Source organism: Oncorhynchus tshawytscha, linkage group LG24, assembly GCF_018296145.1.
Source record: "Oncorhynchus tshawytscha isolate Ot180627B linkage group LG24, Otsh_v2.0, whole genome shotgun sequence".
In the NCBI taxonomy this organism is placed as follows: Eukaryota; Metazoa; Chordata; class Actinopteri; order Salmoniformes; family Salmonidae; genus Oncorhynchus; species Oncorhynchus tshawytscha.
In genome coordinates, this window is record NC_056452.1 from 1,707,708 (window position 1) to 1,735,359 (window position 27,652).

General features: G+C 43.1%; 1 protein-coding gene across 1 annotated transcript in view; it reads left to right on the forward strand.

Moving 5' to 3' along the window:
* Window positions 1–27,652, forward strand: part of LOC112223274 (cadherin-23-like) — a 136,174-nt gene that overhangs the window by 14,767 nt on the left and 93,755 nt on the right. Inside the window, exons 2-4 of the mRNA XM_042305198.1 lie at window positions 5,610–5,837; window positions 6,918–7,139; window positions 19,653–19,772. Coding sequence (XP_042161132.1) covers window positions 5,610–5,837; window positions 6,918–7,139; window positions 19,653–19,772 — 570 coding nt within the window. The remainder of the gene's footprint in view (window positions 1–5,609; window positions 5,838–6,917; window positions 7,140–19,652; window positions 19,773–27,652) is intronic.

Sequence of the window (27,652 nt, forward strand, 5' to 3'; positions counted from 1 at the left end):
GCAGGCAGTTTACTCTGGGCCCCTTATTATCCAAGCTACGCAATACTGCCCCCCAGTCCAAAATATGTTAATTTATGGTTTATTTGAACAGGGAAATGTACCAAACCTAAGCTGAAGCATTTAATGCGTGGAACTATCATAATTATATTTATTAAATCCACCTTGCATCAATTAACTTCTTATGGGCAGGTAGGACGGTAGTGTCCCACCTGGCCAACATCCGGTGAAATTGCAGATCGCGAAATACAAAAGACAGTACAATAAATATTTAACTTTCATAAAATCACCAGTGTAATGCATCAAAATAAAGCTTAACTTCTTGTTAATCCAGACGCTGTGTCATATTTCAAAAAGGCTTTACGGCGAAAGCAAACCATGCGATTAACTGAGGACAGCGCCCCACATACAAACACATGAAAAACATATTTCAGGCAGGTGCGGCAGGAAAGTCAGAAATAGCGATATAAAAAATGCCTTACCTTTGAAGATCTTCGTCTGTTGACACTCCAAAAGCTCCCAGTTACATCACAAATGGTCCTTTTGTTTGATAATGTCCTTTATATCCATAAAAACTCAGTTTAGCTGGCGCGCTTCAGTCAATAATCCACCCAGTTTCCCTCCATCAAAATGCATACAAAATGAATCCCAAACGTTACTAATAAACTTTTCCAAAAAAGTCAAACAACATTTCTAATCAAACCTTAGGTACCCTAATACGTAAATAAACGATACAATTTAAGACGGAGAATCGTTATTGTCTTTATCGGAGAAAAATAACAACACGTGCTTGGAAACACTACAGCCAAAATGGGAGCCGCCTAAGGAACACTACAATTTCTGGGTCATTTTTCTAAAAACATGCCTGAAACTCTTTCTAAAGATTGTTGACATCTAGTGGAAGTCCTAGGAACTGCAATCTGGGCCTTATAATAAAAGTGAAAGCCATTGAAAATAATGGTAGGCTGAAATTTGTTTTTTTGGCGATGGTTTGTACTCGGGGTTTCGCCTGCCATATCAGTTATGTTATATTCACAGACATAATTTTAACAGTTTTAGAAACGTTAGAGTGGTTTCTATCCACATCTACCAATTATATGCATATCCTAGCTTCTGGCCCTGAGTAACAGGCAGGTCACTTTGGGCACGCTTTTCATCCGGACGTCAAAATACTGCCCCCTACCCAAGAGAGGTTAAAGTTCAAAATTCTAATCTGGGTCTGTGCCCCACATTGGCCACCTCATTTAAAATGTTCTGGTCAAATGTTTGCCACTGATGTGAAGGTTAAATTACACAAAATAATATAAGTTTAAATATATCCATGACATATAAACAGTAAAAAAAAGAAACGTCCCTTTTTCAGAACCTTGCCTTTCAAAGATAATGCGGAAAAATCCAAATAACTTCACAGATCTTCATTGAAAAGGATTTAAACACTGTTTCCGATGCTTGTTCAATGAACCACAAACAATTAATGAACATGCACCTGTGGAACAGTCGTTAAGACATAAACAGCTTACAGACGGTAGGCAATTAAGGTCACAGTTATGAAAACTTAGGACACTAAAGAGGCCTTTCTACTGACTCTGAAAAACACCAAAAGAACGATGCCCATGGTCCCTGCTCATCTATGTGAACATGCCTTAGGCATGCTGCAAGGAGGCATGAGGACTGCAGATGTGGCCAAGCCAATAAATTGCAATGTCCGTACTGTGAGACGCCTAAGACAGCGCTACAGGGAGACAGGACGGACAGCTGATCATCTTCGCAGTGGAAGACCATGTGTAACAACACCTGCAAAGGATCGGTACATCCGAACATCACCCCTACAGGTATAGGATGGCAACAACAACTGCCCAAGTTACACAAGGAATGCACAGTCCCTCCATCAGTGCTCAGACTGTCCGCAATAGGCTGAGAGAGGCTGGACTGAGGGCTTGTAGGCCTGTTGTAAGGCAGGTCCTCACCATACATCACTGGCAACAATGTCGCCTATGGGCACAAACCCACCGTCGCTGGACCAGACAGGACTGGCACAAAGTGCTCTTCACTGACGAGTCGCTGTTTTGTCTCATAAGGGGTGATGGTCGGATTCGCGTTTATTGTCGAAGGAACGAGCGTTACACGAGGCCAGTACTCCAGAGTGCACATTACAGGGAAGACATCCTCCTCCCTCATGTGGTACCCTTCCTGCAGGCTCATCCTGACATGATCCTCAGCTTGACAATGCCACAAGCCATACTGCTTGTTCTGTGCGTGATTTCCTGCGAGACAAGAATCTCAGTGTTCTGCCATTGCCAGCAAAGAGCCCGGATCTCAATCCCATTGAGCACGTCTGGGACCTGTTGGATTGTAGGGTGAGAGCTAGGGCCATTCCCCCCAGAAATGTCTGGGAACTTGCAGGTGTCTTGGTAGAAGAGTTGGGTAACATCCCACATCAAGAACTGGCAAATCTAGTGCAGTCCATGAGGAGGAGATGCACTGCAGTACTTAATGCAGCTGGTGGCTACACCAGATACTGGCTGTTACTTTTGATTTTGACCCCCCCTTTGTTCAGGGACACATTATTCCATTTATGTTAGTCACATGTCTGTGGAACTTGTTCAGTTTATGTCTCAGTTGTTGAATCTTGTTATGTTCGATTTTTGCTGAGTTTACAGGAGAATTGACAATTGAATAAAATATAAAAAATTATAATATTATGTTGAGATGGAGCTGCCACTCTTGCGTGTATCGCTAAAATCAATCGGAGGTTAAATATTTCGGCCTAGGTATAAAGCGATCTATAAAAATGTTATGTTAATATGTTTTCCACTAGTTTTAGGCTGGGTTTCTGTACAGCACTTTGACATATCAGCTGATGTACGAAGGGCTATATAAATACATTTGATATGATTTGATTTATTAATACATGCATGGATGGAGAACATGCATCTATTTGCTTAAGCCCTACTTGTCCTTGGCAAACATGATCAAAAAATGATAATCAAATCATGGCAAAACCCTCTGTGTGATAATGAATTCAGTGCATCATTGTCTATCAATATCGTAAATAGGCCTATGAGACCATAAGACCACAGTAAGTGCACAATCAGCTTATACTCCCATGGGTAGGCCTATATGGTACAACATTTTGTTAAAAAGTGGGGTTACAATGGTTTAATTGTCATTTTTGGATAAAATACATTGTTATGTCAAAGTAAAAATTTTAAAAAATCATTTTTAAAAACTATTGGAAAATATAACATGCTTGTATATTAGCCTACTAAAAGTTTCCTTACAGGAAAATACACAGCGATTTCTATGAAATTCAATCTGAAAGAGAGCAACTCTCATTTAGGCTTTTCTGATCCGCGGATCTGACCCATTAGTATCTCCCCTGGAGTTGGTAGTGGTTCTCTAAATGGCAGAGAACATGTGGTAAAACCCCTTGGTTTACACATCTTTGAAGCCTAATATTTGGGACAGTAACTGAAGTCTGGACACTGACAGTAAGGCCTCACATGAAGACTATTATAATATTAACTTCTTTAGAATTAACTGTTTCTTGCAGTAAAATGACAGACCAAATGTTAATTTGTCACACACACAAGTCAGTCAATCAATCACATACTCAATTGCACACACACACACACACACACACACACACACACACACACACACACACACACACACACACACAGCTCTCAATTATTCACATGTTCACCCACAGACTACTAATGTAAGTAAGAGTTCAACTTTAAAAAAAATGTTTGTCTGTGTTTGCTTCAATTTAATCTTATCTGAACGGGATGTCCAACTGTGTTTTTAAAAGGTAATTAACTGTTGCTGAAAACACTAATTAGTTAAAATACCACCAATCTACTGGAAATGTAGATAAAGTACTACACTGAACAAATATATAAATGCAACCATTTACAGTTCATATAAGGAAATCAGCCAATTGAAATAAATTCCTTAGGCCCTAATCTATGGATTTCACATAACTGGGAATACAGATATGCACCTGTTGGTTGATCAGAAAATCAGTCAGTACCTGGTGTGACCACCACTTGCCTCATGCAGCCCGACACTTCTCCTTCGCATAGACTGTTGATTGTGGCCTGTGGAATGTTATCCCACTCCTCTTCAATGGCTGTGTGATGTTGCTGGATATTGGCGGGAACGGGAACATGCTGTCGTGCACGTCGATCCAGAGCATCCCAAATATGCTCAATGGGTGACATGTTTAGTGAGTATGCAGGCCATGGAAGAACTGCAAAATGTTCAGCTTCCCGGAATTGCGACATGAGGCCTTGCATTATCATGCGTGGTGGCGGCGGATGAATGGCATGACAGTGGGCCTCAGGATCTCTGTGCATTCAAATTGCCATCGATAAAATGCAATTGTGTTCCTTTTCCGTAGCTTATGCCTGTCCATACCACAACCCCACCGCCTTCATGGGACACTCTTTTCATAACGTTGACGTCAGCAAACCGCTTGCCCACACGACTCCACACACGCTGTCTGCCATCTGCCCTGTACAGTTGAAACCGGGATTAATCCGTGAGGAACACACATCTCCAGTCTGCCAGTGGCCATCGAAGGTGAGCATTTACCCACTGAAGTCAGTCAAGATGCCGACTGCTGTCAAGTCAAGAACCTGGTGAGGGTGACGAGCACACAGATCAGCTTCACTGAGACGATTTCTGACAGTTTTTGCAGAAATTCTTCGGTTGTGCAAACCCACAGTTTCATCAGCTGTCTGAATGGCTGGTCTCAGTCGATCCCACAGGTGAAGAAGCTGGATGTGGAGATCCTGGGCTGGCGTGGTTATACATGGTCAGAGGTTGTGAGGCCGGTTGGACGTACTGCCAAATTCTCTAAAACGACATTGAAGGCTTCTTATGGTAGAGAAACTACCATTACATTCTCTGGCAACAGCTCTGGTGGACATTCCTGCAGTCAGCATGTCAATTGCACGCTCCCTCATCACTTGAGAAATCTGTGGCATTGTATTGTGTGTCAAAACTGCACCTTTTAGAGTGATCTTTTATTGTCCCCAGGACAAGGTGCACCTGTGTAATGATCATGCTGTTTCATGCTTCTTGATATGCCACACCTGTCAGGTGCATGGATTATCTTGGCAAAGGAGAAATGCTTACTAACAACATTTGAGAACAACATTTTAAAGAAATAAGGAAATAATATTTTTGTGCATATGGAAGATTTCTGGGATATTTTATTTCAGTTCATGAAACACTTTACACCAACACTTTACATGTTGCATTTGTATTTTTGTTCAGTGTAGTTGAACTACATGTAGTGGAACTACTCCCCAACACTTGTAGGTTCGATCCCTTCAACCAACTTTTGCCCATTCTGTTCCCCTACCCTTTCTAACCTCTCATGCTGTACTGCCTGAATACAAGCCCCCAATGAATGGAGAGTGGAATTTCACTCTGCTTTAAAAACAAATATTTGCTGTACATAGAAAAGATAGTGTATTGCTCACAGGATGCTGATAAGTTATTGTCTGTCTGTCTGTCTGTCTGTCTGTCTGTCTGTCTGTCTGTCTGTCTGTCTGTCTGTCTGTCTGTCTGTCTGTCTGTCTGCCTGCCTGCCTGCCTAGAATGTGGGAGGCGGTACGTCCGTCCTGCGCGTGGTGGCCACAGACCGTGACATCGGGCCCAACGCCATGCTCTTCTACTACATCACCTCGGGTAACAAGGATCTCACCTTCCGGATGGACCGCATGACCGGTGAGATGGTGACACGACCATCCCCACCTGACCGCGAGCGCCAGCAGGAGTACCGGCTGATCATGATGGTGGAGGACGACGGCACGCCGTCACTATCGGTGAGTCGGAGAGCAGGGTTATTTCGGGATCAAAAAGAGGCTTAGGTGGCGTTCATCTATACAAACAATAGAACGCAAGTATAAACACCATGGGACCACGCAGCCGTCATACCGCTCAGGAAAGAGATGTACATTTTGGAGAAATATCCTCTGGTCTGATGAAACAGAAATTGAACTGTTTGGCCATAATGACCATCATTATGTTTGGAGAAAAAAGTGGGAGGCTTGCAAGCCGAAGAACACCATCCCAACCGTAAAGCACGGGGGTGGCAGCATGTTGAGATGTGTCTGTTAGTTGAACTCTGTGAAGCATTTATTTCGGCTGAAATTTCTGAGGCTGGTATCGCTTATGAACTCATCCTCTGCAGCAGACGTAACTTTGGGTCTTCCTTTCCTGTGGCGGTCCTCATGAGAGCCAGTTTCATCATAGTGCTTGGTAGTTTTTGCGACTGCACTTGATGAAACTTTAAAAGTTCTTGAAATTTTCCAAATTGACTTCCCTTCATGTCTTAAAGTACTGATGGACTGTCATTTCTCTTTGCTTATTTGAGCTGTTCTTGCCATAATATGGACTTGGTCTTTTACCAAATAGGGCTATATTCTGTGTACCATCCTTACGTTGTCACAACACAACTGATTGGGTCAAACACATTAAGAAGGAAATACATTCCACAAATTAACTTTTAACAAGGCACACCTTTTAATTGAAATGCATTCCAGGTGATTACCTCATGAAGCTGGTTGAGAGAATGCCAAGAGTGTGCAACGCTATCATCAAGGCAAAGGGTGGCTACTTTGAAGAACCTCAAATATAAAATACTTTTTTCGTTACTACATAATTCCATATGTGTTATTCTATTGTTTTGATGTCTTCACTATTATTCTACAATGTAGAAAATAGTTAAAATAAAGAAAAACCCTTGAATGAGTAGGTTTGTCCAACTTTTTGAGTGGTACTCTAGATCTTTTAAAAACGGAGTATCAAAATTATTAGTGTGCCGGAGTTTATTTTTTATTCAATAATGTACAGTTTGTGCCCTCAGCATGCTTTTTCTACACCCTTTTCTGTCTCATTACCAGTCATCGACTACCATCTACGTGCGTATAGTGGATGAGAACGACAACGCGCCAGAGTTTCCAGAGGAAGAGTATGTGACGGTGCTGAGCGAGGGCCCCAACACCGTGGGTGCCATTATTGCCACGGTAACCGCCATCGACCCAGACGAGGGCCTCAATGGCACTCTGCGATATGCCATCGACCACGGAAACCTGGACATCACCTTCCACATCAATCACACTACCGTAAGAATATGGACAGATATTTTACACTGATACCTAACCTACTTTGTTCTGTGCAGACCTTGGTTTTTCTACTATTTGAAAACCCTTCAGATAGTTTAGCTGTGATTGATTGCGCTTTCCTTGCGCATTCAAAGAAATAGAAAAATCGAATTAAATGTTATTCATCGCATGTTCCGAATACAACAGATCTAGACTTAACCATGAAATGCTTGTATATGAGCCCTTCCCAATGATGCAGAGTTTAAAAAAAAAAATAATAAAAAGAAAAGTTGTAACACAAGGAATAAAATACACAAGAATGGAGCTATATACAGGGAGTGCTATATACCAGATCAATGTGCAGGAGTATGAGGTATTTGAGTTAGATTTATACAACGGTTGGTTGTAATCCTGAATGCTTATTGGTTAAAACTGGATTTGAATGCTTTTTGGTTAAAACTGGATTTCTCTTCCACATTTACCACCAGCTAAATCTATGACGTTAAAATACCTATTTACTCTATTCCATGTGACTACGCAATCCACTGTCACATCAGCCCAGCCAGGTAATTTATACATTTGATCTCCACTATAAAAAGCATCTAGACATTATCTCACATTTCTTTTAGACTAAAGTTTAGTTTTCAATAACGGAGATTTGTATAAACCTTGCTGTCTGTCTCTCCGGCATTTGCAACATTGTTTCGATATTGAAATTCAATCCCCAGCTTTCCCATAGTAATGAACGTGTTGGGAATCGGGATGAGACAGACAGGTAGGCATCTTTTCTCAGCTAGCTGAAATCATGAATCGGCATAATTTTTATGGATATATACAAATAACTATCAATAGAAAACAGGTCAAATGAAGTGCAGCTAGTTTGAAGTCTTTTCGGCTTCAGTTTGAAGTGATTGTGTTAGCTGTGTTTCTGGATAGATCCTCTGAACAACAATGTCCTGATGAGAGAGCACGTTTTCTACACCAGGCAAAATCACGCCTCAATTAGCTCATTGTTATGGGTTTATCCAATTAAATGTCACTAGAAAACAGCTGCACTGTTTGACGTTACTGTAAGTTAGCCGTAGTTGGCTAGCTAGCAAGCAAGAGATAAAAACGTTGCCTGCCAGTTTGGCAATGGAACATTTAGAATGAACGACTGGGTTGTTCCAAAGATACAGAACAAAAAGACTGAATGACTGGGTCGAGTCTCTGGCAACCAAACCAATAGAATGAATGACCAGCCGGCTTGGGTAGCAACTCTATATTTGTCTCTGGACTGTATCTTGTGGAAGGATGAAATAGTATGAATAAATTCATCAAAATAAAGTTAATGAAAATATGTAAATAATTATTTGAATATGTTGGTAACACGTTGTATAAAAGTGATAACATCTTGTCAATATGTCCCCCAAACACTTGCTTCTCGGGCATTATCCCTTATAGGGATAGCCCCCCTTTTTTAAATGTTTACCTAAATGACATACCCAAATCTAACTGCCTGTAGCTGAGGCCCTGAAGCAAGGATATGCATATTCTTGGTAGCATTTGAAAGGAAACACTTTGAAGTTTTTGGAAATGTGAATTGAATGTAATATTGAATTGAATACAACACATTTGATTTGGTAGAAGAAAATACAAAGAAAAAACCAACCGGTCTTTTTCTACCATCATCTTTGAAATGCAAGAGAAAGGTTCTAGCCAGTTCTAACCATCACTCTGGTTGTAATTCCGATAGTGTCCACAAGATGGCAGCAGTGTATGTGCAAAGTTGATGGATGGATAACTTGAAGTATGAGAGAACTACAAGACTTTTAGTGTGAAGTCCCCAGGTACATTTGGGCAAAATGTGAAGGAGCCATTCGCATTCACATTACATTTTTCTTCAAGAATATCGTCAAATCTTTGATTTAGCTTTCCAAGTGTTAGTAGCCATATTATAAGTTCAACATTTGCAAAATAACTCTGAATATCATTATAATTTTTGTCCAAAATGAAAAGGCCTGTTGTTGTACAAGTTTAGTTGCTACATTTTATGACATATGCATGGTTTCCGGATACTCCCGTAAATCCCAGCTCATTGGCTATCTAGCTAGCTTTGTTTGACCCCGATTAGCACTTATTTGACAAAGATACAATCGTTCAAGTGATGACCGCCCGCTTCATCGGCGTGCCATGAAGGGGTCGCTCTCTGACCAAATATGGTGTCCTATAGGATATACTACACCCCTAATGATATAGTGAAGTCTTGTTACCTTCTAGGATCTCCTAGGAATACATACAAACGTGATTTGACTCATTGAAACAACATTTAGGGTGATATTTTCACAGTTTCCTTTCTTTGCAAATTGAACGAGTGTAACGGTTGTCGTCTGGAGATAGAGAGGACCAAAGCGAGTCGTGGTTAGTGTTCATCTTTTTAATGGAAAACTGAACACTTCAAAAACACAAAACAACAAAGTGACAAACAAAACAGTTCTATCTGGTGCAGACACACAAAGACTGAAAATAACCACTCACAAACCCCAATAGAAAACAGGCTACCTAAATATGGTTCCCAATCAGAGACAATGACTGACACCTGCCTCTGATTGAGAACCATATCAGGCCAAACAAGAAACCCAACCTAGAAACACAAAACATAGAATACCCACCCAACTCACGTCCTGACCAGCTAAAACAAAGAAATAACACAAGAACCAGGGTCAGAACGTGACGAGTGTTTTTGCAAATTGAATAAGTGGAAATACAAAATCGATCGTGCATGCTATATGGACCTTTTTAGGACATGAAAAAGGATTTTATCTAACAAAACAACACAATGTTATTTCTGGGACCCTCTCTCTCAGCCCCCTCTTGTACTCCCTGTTCACCAATAACTGTGTAGCGACACACGTCCCCATCTTAATCATCAAGCTTGCTGACGACAAAACAACGATGACCAACAAATTGGAAGCCTATTCTAGATTTAATTTTGGATTGGAGATGCTTAGTGTGAGTCTGGAAGGAGAGTTTACAGAAACCTAGGTATTTGTAGTTGTCCACATATTCTAAGTCAGAACCGTCCAGAGTAGTGATGCTAGTCGGGCGGGGGGGCAGCAATCGGTTGAAGAGCATGCACTTAGTTTTACGAGAATTTAAAAGCAGTTGGAGGCCTCGGAAGGAGTGTTGTATGGCATTGAAGCTCGTTTGGAGGGTTGTTGACAGTGTCCAGAGAAGGGCCAGATGTATACAGAATGGTGTCATCTGCGTAGAGGTGAGTCACCAGCAGCGAGAGCGACATCATTGATGTATACAGAGAAATGAGTCGACCCGAGAATTGAACCCTGTGGCACACCATAGAGACTGCCGGAGGTCCGGACAATTTGTCACACTGAACTCGATCTGAGAAGTAGTTGGTGAACCAGGCGAGGCAATCATTTGAGAAGCCAAGGCTATTGAGTCTGCCGATGAGAGCACAGTGTTTGACAGAGTCGAAAACCTTGGCCAGGCTGATGAAGATGTCTTTTGTCGATTGCAGTTATGATATCATTTAGGACCTTGAGCGTGACCAGCTTGGTAACCAGATTGCATAGGGGAGTAGGTACGGTGTCCCGCTTGAGTGCAGCTACGAAATTCAAAATACAAAAATCGTAATATTAAAAATTCATGAAAATACAAGTTGTCAGATTTCAAAAAGGCTTTACGGCGAAATGATACCATGAGATTATCTAAGGACAGCACCCCACATCAAAATATTTTCTCAAAACAGCAGAGGTGTCACAAAATCTCAAATAGCGATAAAATAAATCACTTACCTTTGAAGATCTTCCTCCTTTTGCAAGGGTCCCAGCTTGTTCAATAAAGTCCCGCTTAATTTCCAAAAAACGACTTTCTAAAGACTGTTGACATCTATTTGTTTTTCCTATAGGCTAGCATTGAAATGACATGTGACCTCAAAAACACATTTTCTGGATGGATTTTCCCGAGTAGGGGTAGCCAGGTAGAAAGCATGTCCAATGATCAATTATCATAGATTTATCGGTGGTGACAATGTTTCCTATCCTCAGTGCAGTGGGCAGCTGGGAGGAGGTGCTCTCATTCTTCATGGACTTTACAGTGTCCCAAAACGTTTTGGAAATTGTGCTACAGGATAAAAGTTTGAAAAAGCTAGCCATAGCTTTCCGAACTGCCTGAGGAAATTGGTTCCTGACTTCCCTGAAAAGTTGCATATCGAAGGGGCTATTCGATGCTAATGCAGAACGCAACAGGATATTTTTGTGCTGGTCAAGGGCAGTCAAGTCTGGGATGAACCAAGAGCTATATCTGTTCTTAGTTCTACATTTTGTTGAATGCTTATTTAAGATGGAAGGGAAAGCACTTTTAAAGAGCAATCAGTTATCCTTTACTAACGGGATGAGGTCAATATCCTTCCAGGTTACCCGGGCCAGGTCGATTAGAAAGGCCTGCTCGCTGAAGTGTTTTAGGGAGCGTTTGACAGTGATGAGGGGTGGTCATTTCACCGTGGATTAGGCATGCGGTGCCACCCATTACGCACGCAGGCAATGCGGCAATGATTGCTGAGATCCTAGTTGAAGACAGCAGAGGTGTATTTAGAGGGCAAGTTGGTCAGGATGATATCTAAGAGGGTGCCCATGGTTACGGATTTGGGGTTGTAACTGATAATTTGTGTGAGATTGAGGGCATCTAGCTTAGATTGTAGGACAGCCGTGGTGTTAAGCATGTCCCATTTTAGGTCACATAACAGTAGGAGCTCTGAAGATAGATGGGGGCAATCAATTCACATATGGTGCCCAGGGCACAGCTGGGGGCTGAAGGTGGTCTATAACAAGCGGCAATGGTGAGACACTTGTTTCTGGAAAGGTGAATTTTTTAAAGTAGAAGCTTGAACTGTTTGGGCACAAACCTGGACAGCATGACAAAACTCTGCAGACTGTCTCTGCAGTAGATTGAACTCCACAATCTTTGGCAGTTCTATCTTGGCAGAAAATGTTATAGTTAGTTAAATTTCAGGATTTTTGGTGGACTTCCTAAACCAGGATTCAGACACGGCTAGGACATCCAGGTTGGCAGAGTGTGCTAAAGCATTGAATAAAACATGCATGAAACCAAGGCTTTTGCGGTTACAGAAGTCAACAAATGAGAGTGCCTGGGGAATGGGAGTGGAGCTAGGCGCAGCAGGGCCTGGATTAACCTCTACATCACCAGAGAAACAGAGGAGGAGTAGGATAAGTGTACGTCTAAAGGCTATAAGAACAGGTCCTCTAGTGCGTTCGGAAAACAGAGAGTAAAAGGAGCAGGTTTCTGGGCACGGAAGAATGGATTCAAGGCATAATGTACAGACAAGGCTAGGACGTGAATACAGTGGAGGTAAACCTAGACATTGAGTGATGATGAGAGAGGTTTTGTCTCTAGAGACACCATTTAAACCAGGTAAGGTCACCGCATGTGTGGGAGGTGGAACAAAAGGGCTAGCTAAGTTATATTGAGCATGTCTGGAGGCTCTACAGTGAAATAAGACAATAATCACTAACCAAAACAGTAATGGACAAGGCATAATGACATAAGGGAGAGGCATGCGTAGCTGAGTGATCATAGAGTCCAGTGAGTAGCTAGGCGAGCTGGAGACACGGCGATTCAGACAGCTAGCGGGCCGGGGCTAGCAGAAGGGCCTTAGGGGTACGTCGCGATGGAAGCGTCTGTTGAAACCCCCTCAGACGGTTACGTCATCAGACCAGTCGTGATGGATCGTCGGGGCTCCATGTAGGCAGTAAAGGGGTCCAGGCCATTTGGCAAAATAGGTATTGGCTGATGGACCGCCCCAGCTAGCCGGGAGATGGGCCTAGCTCGGGGCTAACTGGTGCTTGCTTCGGGACAGAGACATTAGCCAGGAGTAGCCACTCAGATAGCAGCTAGCTAGCTCCGATGATCAAGGTGAAAAGGTTCACGCTTGCGATAGGAAACCGGAGATGTGGAGATATGGTAGAGAAAAAGCAGTCCGATATGCTCTGGGTTGAATCACGCTGTGCAGACTGGCAGGAGTTGACCGGGCTGAGGCTAGCTGATGACCACTAGCAGTGGCTAACGGACAACTAGCTAGTAGCTAGGCTAGTTAGCTGGCTAGCTTCTGTTGGGGGTTCTGGTTCTAAAGTATAAAAAATAGCAGATCCATACCATATTGGTTGAGGCGGGTTGCAGAAGAGTATTTTGAAATTGAGGTTAAAAATATTTAAAAAATATATACGAAGATAAAAATATGTATACACGTGACACGACAAGACAAAGTCAAAGACGTCTGACTGCTACGCCATCTTGGATTGTTACGTAATGAATTAAATGTAGTTAATTGATTTGATACGACACCTGGGACTGATTTGTTGAACTCCTCAATGCTGTAGGATGAATCGAGGAACATTACCCAGTCTGTACTAGAAAAACAGTCTTGTAGTCTCGTGTCTGCTTCATCTGATTGCTTTTGTATTGGTACTTCCTGTTTGAGCTTGTTGTTTGTTAACAGGAATCAGGAGAACAGAGTCATGGTCAGATTTGCCGAAGGGAGGACGAGGGAGGGCCTTATGCATTTCTGGGGGGTAGAATATAAGTGGTCTAAAGTTTTAGAAGCCATAGTAGCGCAGGAGATGTGTTGGTAGAAGTGAGGTAGAACGGTGTTAAGTCTCCCGGCATTAGTCTCGTTCAACAGAAATGCTGCTTCTGGGTGAGAGGTTTCTTGTTTGTTTATGGCCCAATACAGTTCGTTGACTGCCAAAGTGGTGGAGTGATGTATACAGCAGTGATGATTACGGATGAAAACTCTCTTGGTATTCTATATCAGGTGAGCAAAAGCTTGAGATTTGCTTCGCACTGGAAGTAGCGCACCAGTTGTTGTTTATAAAGAGACATAGCCCTCTCCTTTTGGACTTGCCAGAGGCTGCCTTCATCCGATCGTGTCGCTGCATGGAGAAACCACTGAGTCCTACGTACATAGAATCATCCAGCCACGTCTCTGCAAGGCATATAATATTACAGATTTTGAAGTCTCTGATAGGAGACTCTGGAACGAAGCTCATCCATCTTTTTCTCAAGTGACTGGACATTTGCCAATAGAACAGAGGGAGGTGCTGGTCGATATTCTCAATCTCATCAGGATGCCGGCACGTCTCATGTGTCTACGCCTGCAGTGTTTTGGTAGTCCATGAAACAAAGGAATGGGGTCCGGTATGAACAAGGGAACAGCTGAGTTGGTGTTAAAGTCGGATTTGAAATTGAAATCAAGGTTGATAATAAATGTCGATCTGATGTCCAGAAGTATTTGGCGGTCATACAGTGGCAAGAAAAAGTATGTGAACCCTTTGGAATTACCTGGATTTCTGCATAAATTGGCCATAACATTTGATCTGATCTTCATCTATGTCACAACACTAGACAAACACAGTCTGCTTAAGCTAATAACACACAAACAATTATATGTTTTCATGTCTTTATTGAACACACTGTGTAAACATTCACAGTGTAGGGTGGAAAAAAATATGTGAACCCTTCCATTTAATAACTGGTTGACCTCCTTTGGCAGCAGTAAAGTTAACCAAACGTTTTCTGCAGTTGCGGATCAGACCTGCACAACGGTCAGGAGGAATTTTGAACCATTTGTCTTTACAAAATTGTTTCAGTTCAGCAATATTCTTAGGATATCTGGTGTGAACCGCTCTCGAGGTCATGCCACAGCATTTTAACCAGTCAGGACTCTGACTGGGTCACTCCAGAAGGCGTATTTCCTTCTGTTGAAGCCAATCTTTGTTGATTGACCTCTATGTTTTGGTTCGTTGTCCCATTGCGTCACCCGACTTCTGTTGAGCTTCAATTGGCGGACATATACAGTGCCTTGCAAAAGCATTCATTGGCATTTTTTCCTATTTTGTTGCATTACATCCTGTGATTTAAATTGATTTTATTTTTCGATTTCATGTAATGGACATACACAAAATTGTCCAGATTGGTGAAGTGAAATGAAAAAAAATATCTGTTTAAAAAAATGTAACAAATAAAAAACAGAAAAGTGGTGCGTGCTTATGTATTCACCCCCTTTGCTATGAAGCCCCTAAATAAGATCTGGTGCAACCAATTACCTTCAGAAGTCACACAATTAGTTAAATAAAGTTCATCTGTGTGCAATCTAAGTGTCACATGATCTGTAACATGATCTTAGTATATATACACAAATCAAATTGATTTATATACCCTTTCTTACATCAGCTGATATATCAAAGTGGTGTACTGAAACCCAGCCTAAAACCCCAAGCAATGCAGGTGTAGAAGCACCTACACCTGTTCTGAAAGGCCCCAGAATCTGCAACACCACGTAGCAAGGGGCACCATGAAGGAGCTCTCCAAACAGGGACAAAGTTGTGGAGAAGTACAGATCAGGGTTGGTTTATAAAAACAATATCAGAAACTTTGAACATCCCACGCAGCACCGTTAAATCCATTATTAAAAAATGTAAAGAATATGGCACCAGAACAAACCTGCCAAGAGAGGGCCGCCATCAAAAACTCACTGACCAGACATGGAGGGCATTAATCAGAGAGGCAACAAAGAGATGATAACCCTGAAGGAGCCGCAAAGCTCCACAGCGGGGATTGGAGTATCTGTCCATAGAACCACTGTAAGCCGTACACCCCACAGAGCTGGGCTTTACTGAAGAGTGGCCAGAAAAAAAGTAATTGCTTCAAATCAAATCAAATTTTATTTGTCACTTGCGCCGAATACAACAGGTGTAGACCTTAAAGTTAAAGGCTTATTTATGAGCCCCTAACCGACAGTGCAGTTTCAAAAAATATGGATAAGAATAAGAGATAAAAGTTACAAGTAATTAAAGAGAAGCAGTAAAAAATAACAATATACACAGGGGGGTGCCGGTACAGAGTCAATGTTCGGGGACACCGGTTAGTTGAGGTAGTATGTACATGTAGGTAGAGTGACTATGCATAGATGACAACAGAGCGTGGCAGGGGTGTGGAGGGGTGGGGGAAATTGTGTATAGTCTGGGTAACCATTTGACTAGATGTTCAGGAGTCTTTTGGCTTTGGAGTAGAAGCTGTTTAGAAGCCTCTTGGACCTAGAATTGGCGCTCCGGTACCGCTTACCGTGTGGTAGCATAGAGAACAGTCTATAACTAGGGTTGCTGGAGTCTTTGAAAATGTTCAGGGCCTTCCTCTGACACCGCCTGGTATAGAGGTCTGGGCCATTCACTCTACCCTCTGTGTGCCATGCGGTCGGAGGACAAGCAGTTGCCATACCAGGCAGTGATGCAATCAATGCTCTCGATGGTGCAGCTGTAGAATCTTTTGAGGATCTGAGGACCCATGCCAAATCTTTTCAGTCTCCTGGGGGGGAATAGGTTTTGTCGTACCCGCTTCACAACTGTCACGGTGTGTTTGGACCATGTTAGTTTGTTGGTGATGTGGACACCAACGAGCTTGAAGCTCTCAACCTGCTCCACTGCAGCCCCGTCGATGAGAATGGGGCATGCTCGGTCCTCTTTTTCCTGTAGTTCACAATCATCTCCTTTGTCTTGATCAGAAAAAATAAGAAAATGAAAAAATAAGCAAACACATTTGGTGTTTGCCAAAAGGCATGTGGGAGACTCCCCAAACATATGGAAGATGGTTCTCTGGTCCGATGAGACTAAAATTGATCTTTTTGGCCATCAAGAAAAACGCTATGTCTGGCACAAACCCATAACCTTTCATCACACCGAGAACAACATCCCCATAGTGAAGCATTGTCGTGGCAGCATCATGCTGTGGGGATGTTTTTCAACGGCAGGGACTGGGAAACTGGTCAGAATTTAAGGAATGATGGATGGCGCTAAATACAGGGAAATTCTTGAGGGAAACCTGTTTCAGTCTTCCAGAGATTTGGGACGGAGGTTCACCTTCCAGCAGGACAATGACCCTAATCATACTAATAAAGCAAAACTCGAGTGGTTTAAGGGGACACATTAAATGTCTTGGAATGGCCTAGTCAAAGCCCAGTCCTCAATCCAGTGTAGAATCTGTGATAGGACTTAAAGATTGCTGTACACCAGCAGGAACCCATCCAACTTGAAGGAGATGGAGCAGTTTTGCCTTGAAGAATGGTCAAAAATTCCAGTGGCTATATGTGCCAAGCTTATAGAGACATACACCAAAAGACTTGCAGCTGTGTTTGCTGCAAAATGTGGCTCTACAAAGTATTGACTTTGGGGGGGTGAATAGTTATGGATGCTCAAGTTCAGTTTTTTTCCTTATTTCTTGTTTGTTTCACAATAAAACATATTTAGCATCTTCAAAGTGGTAGGAATATTGTGTAAAACAAATGATACAAACCCCCCAAAAATCTATTTTAATTCCAGGTTGTAAGGCTAGAAAATAGGAAAAATGCCAAAGGTGGGAGAAAACTTCCGCTAGCCACTATAGCCTTTGATTCTCCTGCAAAATGTCTTGATAAACTTGGGAATATATTTTTCTGTTGATTATAGCACGCTTTCCAGACCCTGAGCAAGCAAAGCAGCCCCAAACTCTTCATCAGAGATGTTAGCATGTTCCAGAGATTTCTGTAAGTCTTTAGCTGACACTCTAGGATTCTTCTGAAACTCATTGAGCATTCTGCACTGGTCTTGCAGTCGTCTTTGCAGAACGGCCATTCCTAGGGAGAATAGCAACAGTGCTGAACTTTATCGACAATTTGTCCTACTGTGGACTGATGAACATCAAGGTTTTTAGAGATACTTTTCTAACCCTTTCCAGCATTGTGCAAATCAACAATTCTTAATCTTAGGTCTTCTAATATCTCTTTTGTTCGAAGCATTGTTCACATTCTTGTGAATAGCAAACTCTAATTTTGTGAGTGTTTTTGTTTGGCAGGGCAGCTCTAACCAACACCTCCAATTTCTTCTCATTGATTGGACTCCAAGGTTAACTGACTCCTGACTCAAATTAGCTTTTGGAGAAGTCATTAGCCTAGGAGTTCACATACTTTTTCCTATCTACACTGTGAATGTTTAAATTATGTTTTCAAAATAGACAAGAAAAAAACAATTTGTGTGTTTTTCGTTTAAGCACACTATGTTTGTCTATTGTTGTGACCAAGATGAAGATCAGATCAAATGTTATGACTAACTCATGCAGAAATACAGGTCATTCCAAAGGGTTCACATACTTTTTCTTGCCACTGTATGTGATAATAGTATGAACTTTCTGTAAAAATTGTTTTAGATAACCAAAACAAAAACTCACTTTCCCATCGGCCCATCTTTTAGTATCAGAATTGTTGCAGAAGTGCTAAACATGCCCATCAGGGACAATAGGCAGGTTAAAACCTGTTAAGGTATAGGGGGCAGCATTTTCACTTTTGGAGAAATAGCGTGCCCAATTTCAACTTCCTGCTACTCATGCCAGGAATATATGATATGGGTATGATTAGTAGGTGTGGATAGAAAACACTCTGAAGTTTCTACAACTGTTTCAATCATGTCTGTGACTATAACAGAACTTATGTAGCAGGCAAAACCCCGAGGACTAACTGTTCAGATGTTTTTCTTTTTGCCTCTGACCGTTCCCTCTGTTGTCTTTGCCAAGGGATATTTGACAGGGACCATTTTACAGTTCCTAAGACTTCCACTGGATGTCACCAGTCTTTGGAATTTGGTTAAGGTAAATCATTTGTGCAAAGAAGAAGAAGCACATCCTGGAACAAGGTTACACTTTTGAGAGTTGCGTAAGACGAAAAAAGGAGCATGGTTTGTTTACTTGCTGTATTGAATACAGATTGCCCAGTCTACAATTTGATCGATTATTAACGTTTAAAAATACCTAAAGTTGTATTACAAAAGTAGTCTGAAATATTTTGGCAAAGTTTATAGGCAACTTTTGAAATGTTTTGTAGTGACGTTGTGTTTTGGTAAGCTGTTTTTTTCTGGATCAAACGTGCTTTATAAATGGACATTTTGGGTATACATGGACGGAATTAATCGAAAAAAAGGACAAATTCTGATGTTTATGGGACATATTGGAGTACCAACAAAAGAAGCTCGTCAAAGGTAATGCATATTTTATATTTTATTTCAGCGTTTTGTGTAGCGCCTGCTACGCTAGCTCTTTTGTTTACTACTGGTGTCAGATGGGTGCATACTATCAGATAATAGCTTCTTATGCCTTCGCCGAAAAGCATTTTTTAAATCTGAGATGTTGGCTGGATTCACAACGAGTGTAGCTTTAATTGAGTATCTTACATGTGTGATTTAATTAAATTTTGAATTGTATAACATTTTATTTGACTCTGGCGCTCTACATTTCCCCAGGGAATTGGCCAGTTGAGACGCTAGCGTCTCCCTATCCTCAAGAGCAGCCGCTCAAAGTATTTGAAAGATTTCAAGTAGTATTTGAACCCAGGTCTGGTACTATGTGTAGGATGTGAGTGTACAGTATTTAGAATAGCATTGAGTGTTAAAGTATTTGTCTTTTTTGTGCATGTGTATGTGTCCATGTGTATGTGTCCAGGGACGGATTGTTGCAGTGAAGGAGCTGGACTTTGAGATCAGCAATGGACACTACGCACTTATCGTCACAGCAACGGACCAGTGTCCTATCCATGCCCTCCGCCTGACTTCCAGCACCACGGTGATGACAATGACACACACATACACATACACACACAACATGACAGTAACTCTTTTTACACTGCATGTTCATCATAACATGCAGTTATAATTTAATTGTTTTATCAAGGTAATTTACCTTTTGCCACATTTCAGGCTTCAAACATAAAGATATAAAACTGTATTTTTTTGTGAAGAATCAACAACAAATGGGACACAATCATGAAGTGGAACGACATTTATTGGATATTTCAAACTTTTTTAACAAATCAAAAACTGAAAAATTGGGCGTGCAAAATTATTCAGCCCCTTTACTTTCAGTGCAGCAAACTCTCTCCAGAAGTTCAGTGAGGATCTCTGAATGATCCAATGTTGACCTAAATGACTAATGATGATAAATACAATCCACCTGAGTGTAATCAAGTCTCCGTATAAATGCACCTGCACTGTGATAGTCTCAGAGGTCCGTTAAAAGCGCAGAGAGCATCATGAAGAACAAGGAACACACCAGACAGGTCCGAGATACTGTTGTGAAGATGTTTAAAGCCGGATTTGGATACAAAAAGATTTCCCAAGCTTTAAACATCCCAAGGAGCACTGTGCAAGCGATAATATTGAAATGGAAGGAGTATCAGACCACTGCAAATCTACCAAGACCTGGCCGTCCCTCTAAACTTTCAGCTCATACAAGGAGGAGACTGATCAGAGATGCAGCCAAGAGGCCCATGATCACTCTTGATGAACTGCAGAGATCTACAGCTGAGGTGGGAGACTCTGTCCATAGGACAACAATCCGTCGTATATTGCACAAATCTGGCCTTTATGGAAGAGTGGCAAGAAGAAAGCCATTTCTTAAAGATATCCATAAAAAGTGTTGTTTAAAGTTTGCCACAAGCCACCTGGGAGACACACCAAACATGTGGAAGAAGGTGCTCTGGTCTGATGAAACCAAAATTGAACTTTTTGGCAACAATGCAAAACGTTATGTTTGGTGTAAAAGCAACACAGCTCATCACCCTGAACACACCATCCCCACTGTCAAACATGGTGGTGGCAGCATCATGGTTTGGGCCTGCTTTTCTTCAGCAGGGACAGGGAAGATGGTTAAAATTGATGGGAATATGGATGGAGCCAAATAAAGGAACATTCTGGAAGAAAACCTGATGGAGTCTGCAAAAGACCTGAGACTGGGACGGAGATTTGTCTTCCAACAAGACAATGATCCAAAACATAAAGCAAAATCTACAATGGAATGGTTCAAAAATAAACATATCCAGGTGTTAGAATGGCCAAGTCAAAGTCCAGACCTGAATCCAATCGAGAATCTGTGGAAAGAACTGAAAACTGCTGTTCACAAATGCTCTCCATCCAACCTCACTGAGCTCGAGCTGTTTTGTAAGGAGGAATGGGAAAAAATTTCAGTCTCTCGATGTGCAAAACTGATAGAGACATACCCCAAGCGACTTACAGCTGTAATCGCAGCAAAAGGTGGCGCTACAAAGTATTAACTTAAGGGGGCTGAATAATTTTGCACGCCCAATTTTTCAGTTTTTGATTTGTTAAAAAAGTTTTAAATATTTCTGTTTGAAGCCTGAAATGTGGCAAAAGGTCACAAAGTTCAAGGGGGCCGAATACTTTCGCAAGGCACTGTAGGTAGAGATAAAGTGACTATGCATAGATTATAAACAGAGAGTAGCAGCAGCGTAAAAGAGGGGTCTGTGTAGCCCTTTGATTAGCTGTTCAGGAGTTTTATGGCTTGGGGGTAGAAGCCTTTTGGACCCAGACTTGGCGCTCCGGTACCACTTGCCGTGCAGTAGCAGAGAGAACAGTCTAAGACTAGGGTGGCTGGAGTCTTTGACTATTTGTAGGGCCTTCCTCTGACACAGCCTGGTATAGAGGTCCTGGATGGCAGGAAGCTTGGCCCCAGTGATGTACTGGGCCATTCTCAGAACCCTCTGTAGAGCCTTGCGTTCGGGGAGCGAGCAGTTGCCATACCAGGCAGTGATGCAACCAGTGCAACCGGATGCTCTCGATATTGCAGCTGTAGAACCTTTTGAGGATCTGGTGACCCATGCCAAATGTTTTCAGTCTCCTGAGGGGGAATAGGCTTTGTCTTCGCGGCGTCCTAGTGTGTTTGGACCATGATAGTTTGTTGGTGATGTGGACACCAAGGAACTTAACACTCTCAACCTGTTCTACTTCAGCCCCGTCGATGAGAATGGGGGCGTGCTTGGTCCTCCTTTTCCTGTAGTCCACAATCATCTCCTTTGTTTTGATCACGTTGAGGGAGAAAATGTTGTCCTGGCACCACACGAAAGGTCTATGACCTTCTCCCTATAGGCTGTCTCATCGTTGTTGCTGATCAGTCCTACCACTGTTGTGTCATCAGCAAACTTGATGGTAGTGTTGGAGTTGTGCGTGGCCATGTAGTCATGAGTGAACAGGGAGTACAGGAGGGAACTGAGCACGCATCCCTGAAGGGCCCACGTGTGAGGATCAGCATGGCGGATGTGTTGTTCCCTACCCTTACCACCTGGGGGCGGCCCATCAAGAAGTCCAGGTTCCAGTTGTAGAGGTAGGGTCCTTAGCTTCGCAATGAGCTTTGAGGGAACTATGTTGTTGAAAGCTCAGCTGTATCTCAATGAATAGCCTTCTCACATAGGTGTTCTTTTTGTCCAGGTGGGGAAGGGCAGTGTTGACTGCAATAGAGTTTCATCACCTGTGGATCTATTAGGGCAGTATGCAAATGGGAGAGGGTCTCGTGTTTCTGGGATAATGGTGTTGATGTGAGCCATGATCAGCCTTTCAAAGCACTTCATGGCTACAGATGTGAGTGCTACAGGTCAGCAGTCATTTAGGCAGGTTACCTTAGTTTTCTTGGGCACAGGGATTATGTTGGTCTGCTTGAAACATGTTGGTGTCACAGACTCAGTCAGGGACTGGTTGAAAATGTCAGTGAAGACACTTGCCAGTTGGTCAGCGCATGCTCGCAATACACATAGTGGTAATCTGTCTGACACTTCGGCCTTGTGAATGTTGACCTGTTTAAACTTCTTCCTCACATTGGCTTACGGAGAGCGTGATCACACAGTCATCCGGAACAGCTGGTGCTCCCATGCATGCTTAAGTGTTACTTACCTTGAAGCGAGCATAGAAGTAATTAAGCTCGTCTGGCAGGTTCGTGTCACTTGGCAGCTTGCGGCTGTGCTTCCCTTTGTAGTCTGTAATGGTTTGCAATCCCATGCCACAACAACGTCATCGATGCACTTATTGATGAAGCCAGTGACTGATGTGGTGTACACCTCAATGCCATCGGAAGAATCCCGGAACATATTCCAGTCTGTGCTAGCAAAACAGTCCTGTAACTTAGCATCTGCTTCATCTGACCACTTTCTTATTTACCGAGTCACTGGTGTTTCCTGCTATAGTTTTTGCTTGTAAGCAGAAATCAGGAGGATATAATTCTGGTCAGATTTGCCAAATGGAGGATCGAAGGAGAGTTTTGTAAGCGTCTCTGTGTGTGGATTAAAGGTGTTCTAGACTTTTTTTAACATGCTGGTAGAGATTGGTAGGTAGATTAGGTTTTTCTGCATTACAGTCCCTGGCCAATTGGAGCGCCACCTCTGGATGAGCGTTTTGCTGTTTGCTTATGTCCGTATACAGCTCATTGAGTGCAGTCTTACGTGCCAGCATCGGTCTGCGGCGGTATATAGACAGCTACTAAAAATACAGATGAAATCTCTCTTGGTATATAGTGTGGTCTATAGCTTATCATGAGATACTCTACCTCAGGCGAGCAAAACCTTGAGACTTCCTTAGATTTTGTGCACCGGCGGTTGTTTACAAATATACAGAGGGCGCGTTTCTATTCTGCCGAAAAAGCTTAAAACCCACCAGCTGTATGTTAAACATGGTGTTGTTCAGCCACGACTCGGTGAAACATAAGATATTACAGTTTTTAATGTTCAGTTGGTATGATATACGTGCTGTAGTTTGTCTATTTTATTATCGATTGATTGTACGTTGGCTAATAGGACCGATGATAAAGGTAGATTACCTTCTCGGCGACTGATCCTTACAAGGCACCCGGACCGTCGTCCACGATATCTCTGTCTTTTCCTCCTGCGAATGACATACATATAGACCAGGGCTTCCCAAACTTTCTCCCCCCTTCCAGCATTGGGGAACACCCCCCTCCCCTCCGCCCATGCCATGTCGATTTCTATGGGCTCAAGCATTGTTCATGACACAAACGGTTTACACCCCTCTTGCTGGTGAAGCGAAAATTTTATAGGTTCAAAGCATATTTCCTGCAATTCTACACATTTTATCATAGGGTGCAGAGAACATTTTGCAGTTTTAAACTAATTTTCATGGGCAAGTTGATCTGGGCATTTCTGACAAGTTATAAATAACTCTCTAAGGTATGACTGGCATGGCAAAAGGAAAACAATTTCAGCTATTTCTACTATCACAATTTTAGAGCAAGTTGAAAGCCGAACTGAGTCCCAATCCCCCCAAAATAATAATAAGAATACTATACAGTCGAAGTCGGAAGTTTCCATACACTTAGGTTGGAGTCATTAAAACCCGTTTTTCAACCACTAAAATTGGACGTGTACCTGTGGATGTATTTCAAGGCCTACCTTCAAACTCAGTGCCTCTTTGCTTGACATCATGGGAAACTCAAAGGAAAGCAGCCAAGATCTCAGAAAAACTATTGGAGACCTCCACAAGTCTGTTTATCCTTGGGAGCAATTTCTGAAGGTACCACGTTCATCTGTACAAACAATAGTATGCAAGTATAAACACCATGGGACCATGCAGCCGTCATACCTGTCACGGATTTCCTCCTCTTCGTCTGAAGATGTGTATCAAGGATCGGACCAATACGCAGCGTGGTAAGTGTTCGTCATTTTAATGGAAAAACCAAACACTACAAAACAACAAAGTGACAACCGTGAAGCTAATGAACAATCGTGGTGACACAAACACTACACATAGACAATCACCCACAACCCACAATGACAAAACAGGCTACCTAAATATGGTTCCCAATCAGAGACAACAACTAACACCTGCCTCTGATTGAGAACCATATCAGGCCAAACACAGAAACAGACTAGACATTCAACATAGAATGCCAAAACCTGAACCTAGGAAGCCTCCTAGGAACGGCGACCCTCGCCGCCAACCTAGGACTGGCAACCCTACTAAAGGGCCCCACTGGACTGAGGGGCGGCAACGGACTGAGGGGCAGCTCCGGACTGAAGGGCAGCTCTGGACTGAAGGGCAGCTCCGGACTGGCCGACGGCTCTGGCGGCTTCTGGCTGGCCGACGGCTCTGGTGGCTCCTGGCTGGCCGACGGCTCTGGCGGCTCCTGGCTGGCCGACAGCTCTTGCGGCTCCTTGCTGACTGGCGGCTCCTGGCTGACTGGCGGCTCTGGCGGCTCCTGGTTGACTGGCGGCTCCTGGCTGACTGGCTGCTTCTGGCTGACTGGCGGCTCTGGCGGCCCAGGACAGACTGGCGGCTCTGATGGCGCTGGACAGACGGGCAACTCAGGCGGCGCTGGACAGACGGGAGCACCTGTGGGGAGGAGACAGAGAGACAGCCTGGGGAGACCTCCAGGAGGCTTGGTGTTAGGAGGAGCCACCTGAAGGACCGGGCTGTGGGGGAGCACTGGAGCTCTGGTGCGTAGCCTTGGCACCACTCCCCCAGGCTGGATAACTACTCTAGCCCGGACCCTACAGAGTGCAGGCATAGGTTGAACTGGGCTGTGGGTAAGCACTGGAGATCTAGTGCCTACTACTCCACTCCCACATTTGCCCGGCACGAGCGGAGACACAGCACGCAGAGCCGGCGCAGGATACCCTGGACCGAAATGGCGTACCGGCGACCAGACATGCTGAGCAGGCACCATACGCCCTGGCTGGATGCCCACACTCGCATGACACTTTCGGGGAGCTGCCCTATAGCGCACCGGGCTATGGGCACGTACTGGCGCTTAACCGCATAACATGGTGCCTGACCAGTAACGCGCTGCTTATAATAAGCACGAGGAGTGAGCTCAGGTCTGCCACCTGGCTTAGCCACACTCTCCGTGTGCCTCCCCCAAAAATATTTTTGGGGCTGCCACTCATACCTGTCGCGCTGCCGTGCTGCCTCCTCATATCGCCCCTGCTCAGCTTTCACTGCCTCCAGCTCTGCTTTGGGGCGACGATATTCCCCAGCCTGTGCCCAGGGTCCTTCTCCGTTTAAAATCTCCTCCCATGTCCAGGAGTCCTGAAATTCGGTCCGTTGCTGCTGTCCGTTACCATGTCGCTTGGTCCTTTTGTGGTGGGTAATTCTGTCACGATCGTCTTATGGAGTGGACCAAAGCGCAGCGTGGTTAGAATACATTCTTCTTTATTTAATGAAGAACACGAAGAACACTTAAACAAAAACACGAATAAGATGAACGTGACCGCTATATAAAAAATGTGCTAACGTGCAACATAACATAGACAATCACCCACAACCCACAATGACAAAACGGGCTACCTAAAAATGGTTCCCAATCAGAGACAACGACAAACACCTGCCACTGATTGAGAACCATATCAGGCCAAACACAGAAACAGACAAACTAGACACACGACATAGAATGCCCACTCAGATCACACCCTGACCAAACAAAACCTATAAATATACAAAGCAAACTATGGTCAGGGCGTGACAATACCGCTCTGGAAGGACACCCGTTCTGTCTCCTAGAGATGAACGTATTTTCGTGCGAAAAGTGCAAATCAATCCCAGAACAACAGCAACAAACTTTGTGAAGATACTGGAGGAAACAGGTACAAAAGTATCTATATCCACAGTAAAAGTAGTCTTATATAAACGTAACCTGAAAGGCCGCTCAGCAAGGAAGAAGACACTGCTCCAAAACCACCATAAAAAAGCCAGACTATGGTTTACAACTGCACATAAGGACAAAGATCGTACGTTTTGGAGAAATGTCCTCTGGTCTGATGAAATAAAATAGAACTGTTTGGACATAATGACCATCGTTATGTTTGGAGGAAAAAGTGGGAGGCTTGCAAGCCGAAGAACACCATCCCAACCGTGAAGCACGGGGGTGGCAGCATCATGTTGTGGGGGCGCTTTGCTGCAGGAGGTACTGGTGCACTTCACAAAATAGATGTTATCATGAGGGAGGGAAATCATTTGGGTATATTAAAGCAACATCTCAAGACATCAGTCATGAAGTTAAAGCTTGTTCGCAAATTGGTCTTCCAAATAGACAATGACCTCAAGCAGACGTCCAAAGTGGTGTCAAAATGGCTTAAGGACAACAAAGTCAAGCTATTGGAGTGGCCATCACAAAACAATGACCTCAATCCTATAGAAAATGTGTGGGCAGAACTGAAAAATCATGTGTGAGCAAGGAGGCCTACAAACCTGACTCAGTTACACCAGCTCGGTCAGGAGGAATGGGCCAAAATTCCCCCAACTTATTGTAGGAAGCTTGTGGAAGGCTACCTGAAACGTTTGACCCAAGTCAAACAATTTAAAGGCTGTGCTACCACATACTAATTGAGTGTATGTAAACTTCTGACCCACTGGGAGTGTGATGAAATAAATAAAAGCTGAATTAAATCATTCTCTCTACTATTATTCTGATATTTCACAATCTTAAAATAAAGGGGCTATCCTAACAGACCTAATACATGGATTTTTACTAGGATTAAATGTCAGGAATTGTGAAAAACTGAGTTTAAATGTATTTGGCTAAGGTGTATGTAATCTTCCGACTTCAACTGTATATGGACCCCCGATCCCCCCCTGCCGACCCCCACAGTTCAGGAACCACTGTTATAGACCATAAAGATCTCTATTCAGGTTGTTTCCACCGGTCTTTTC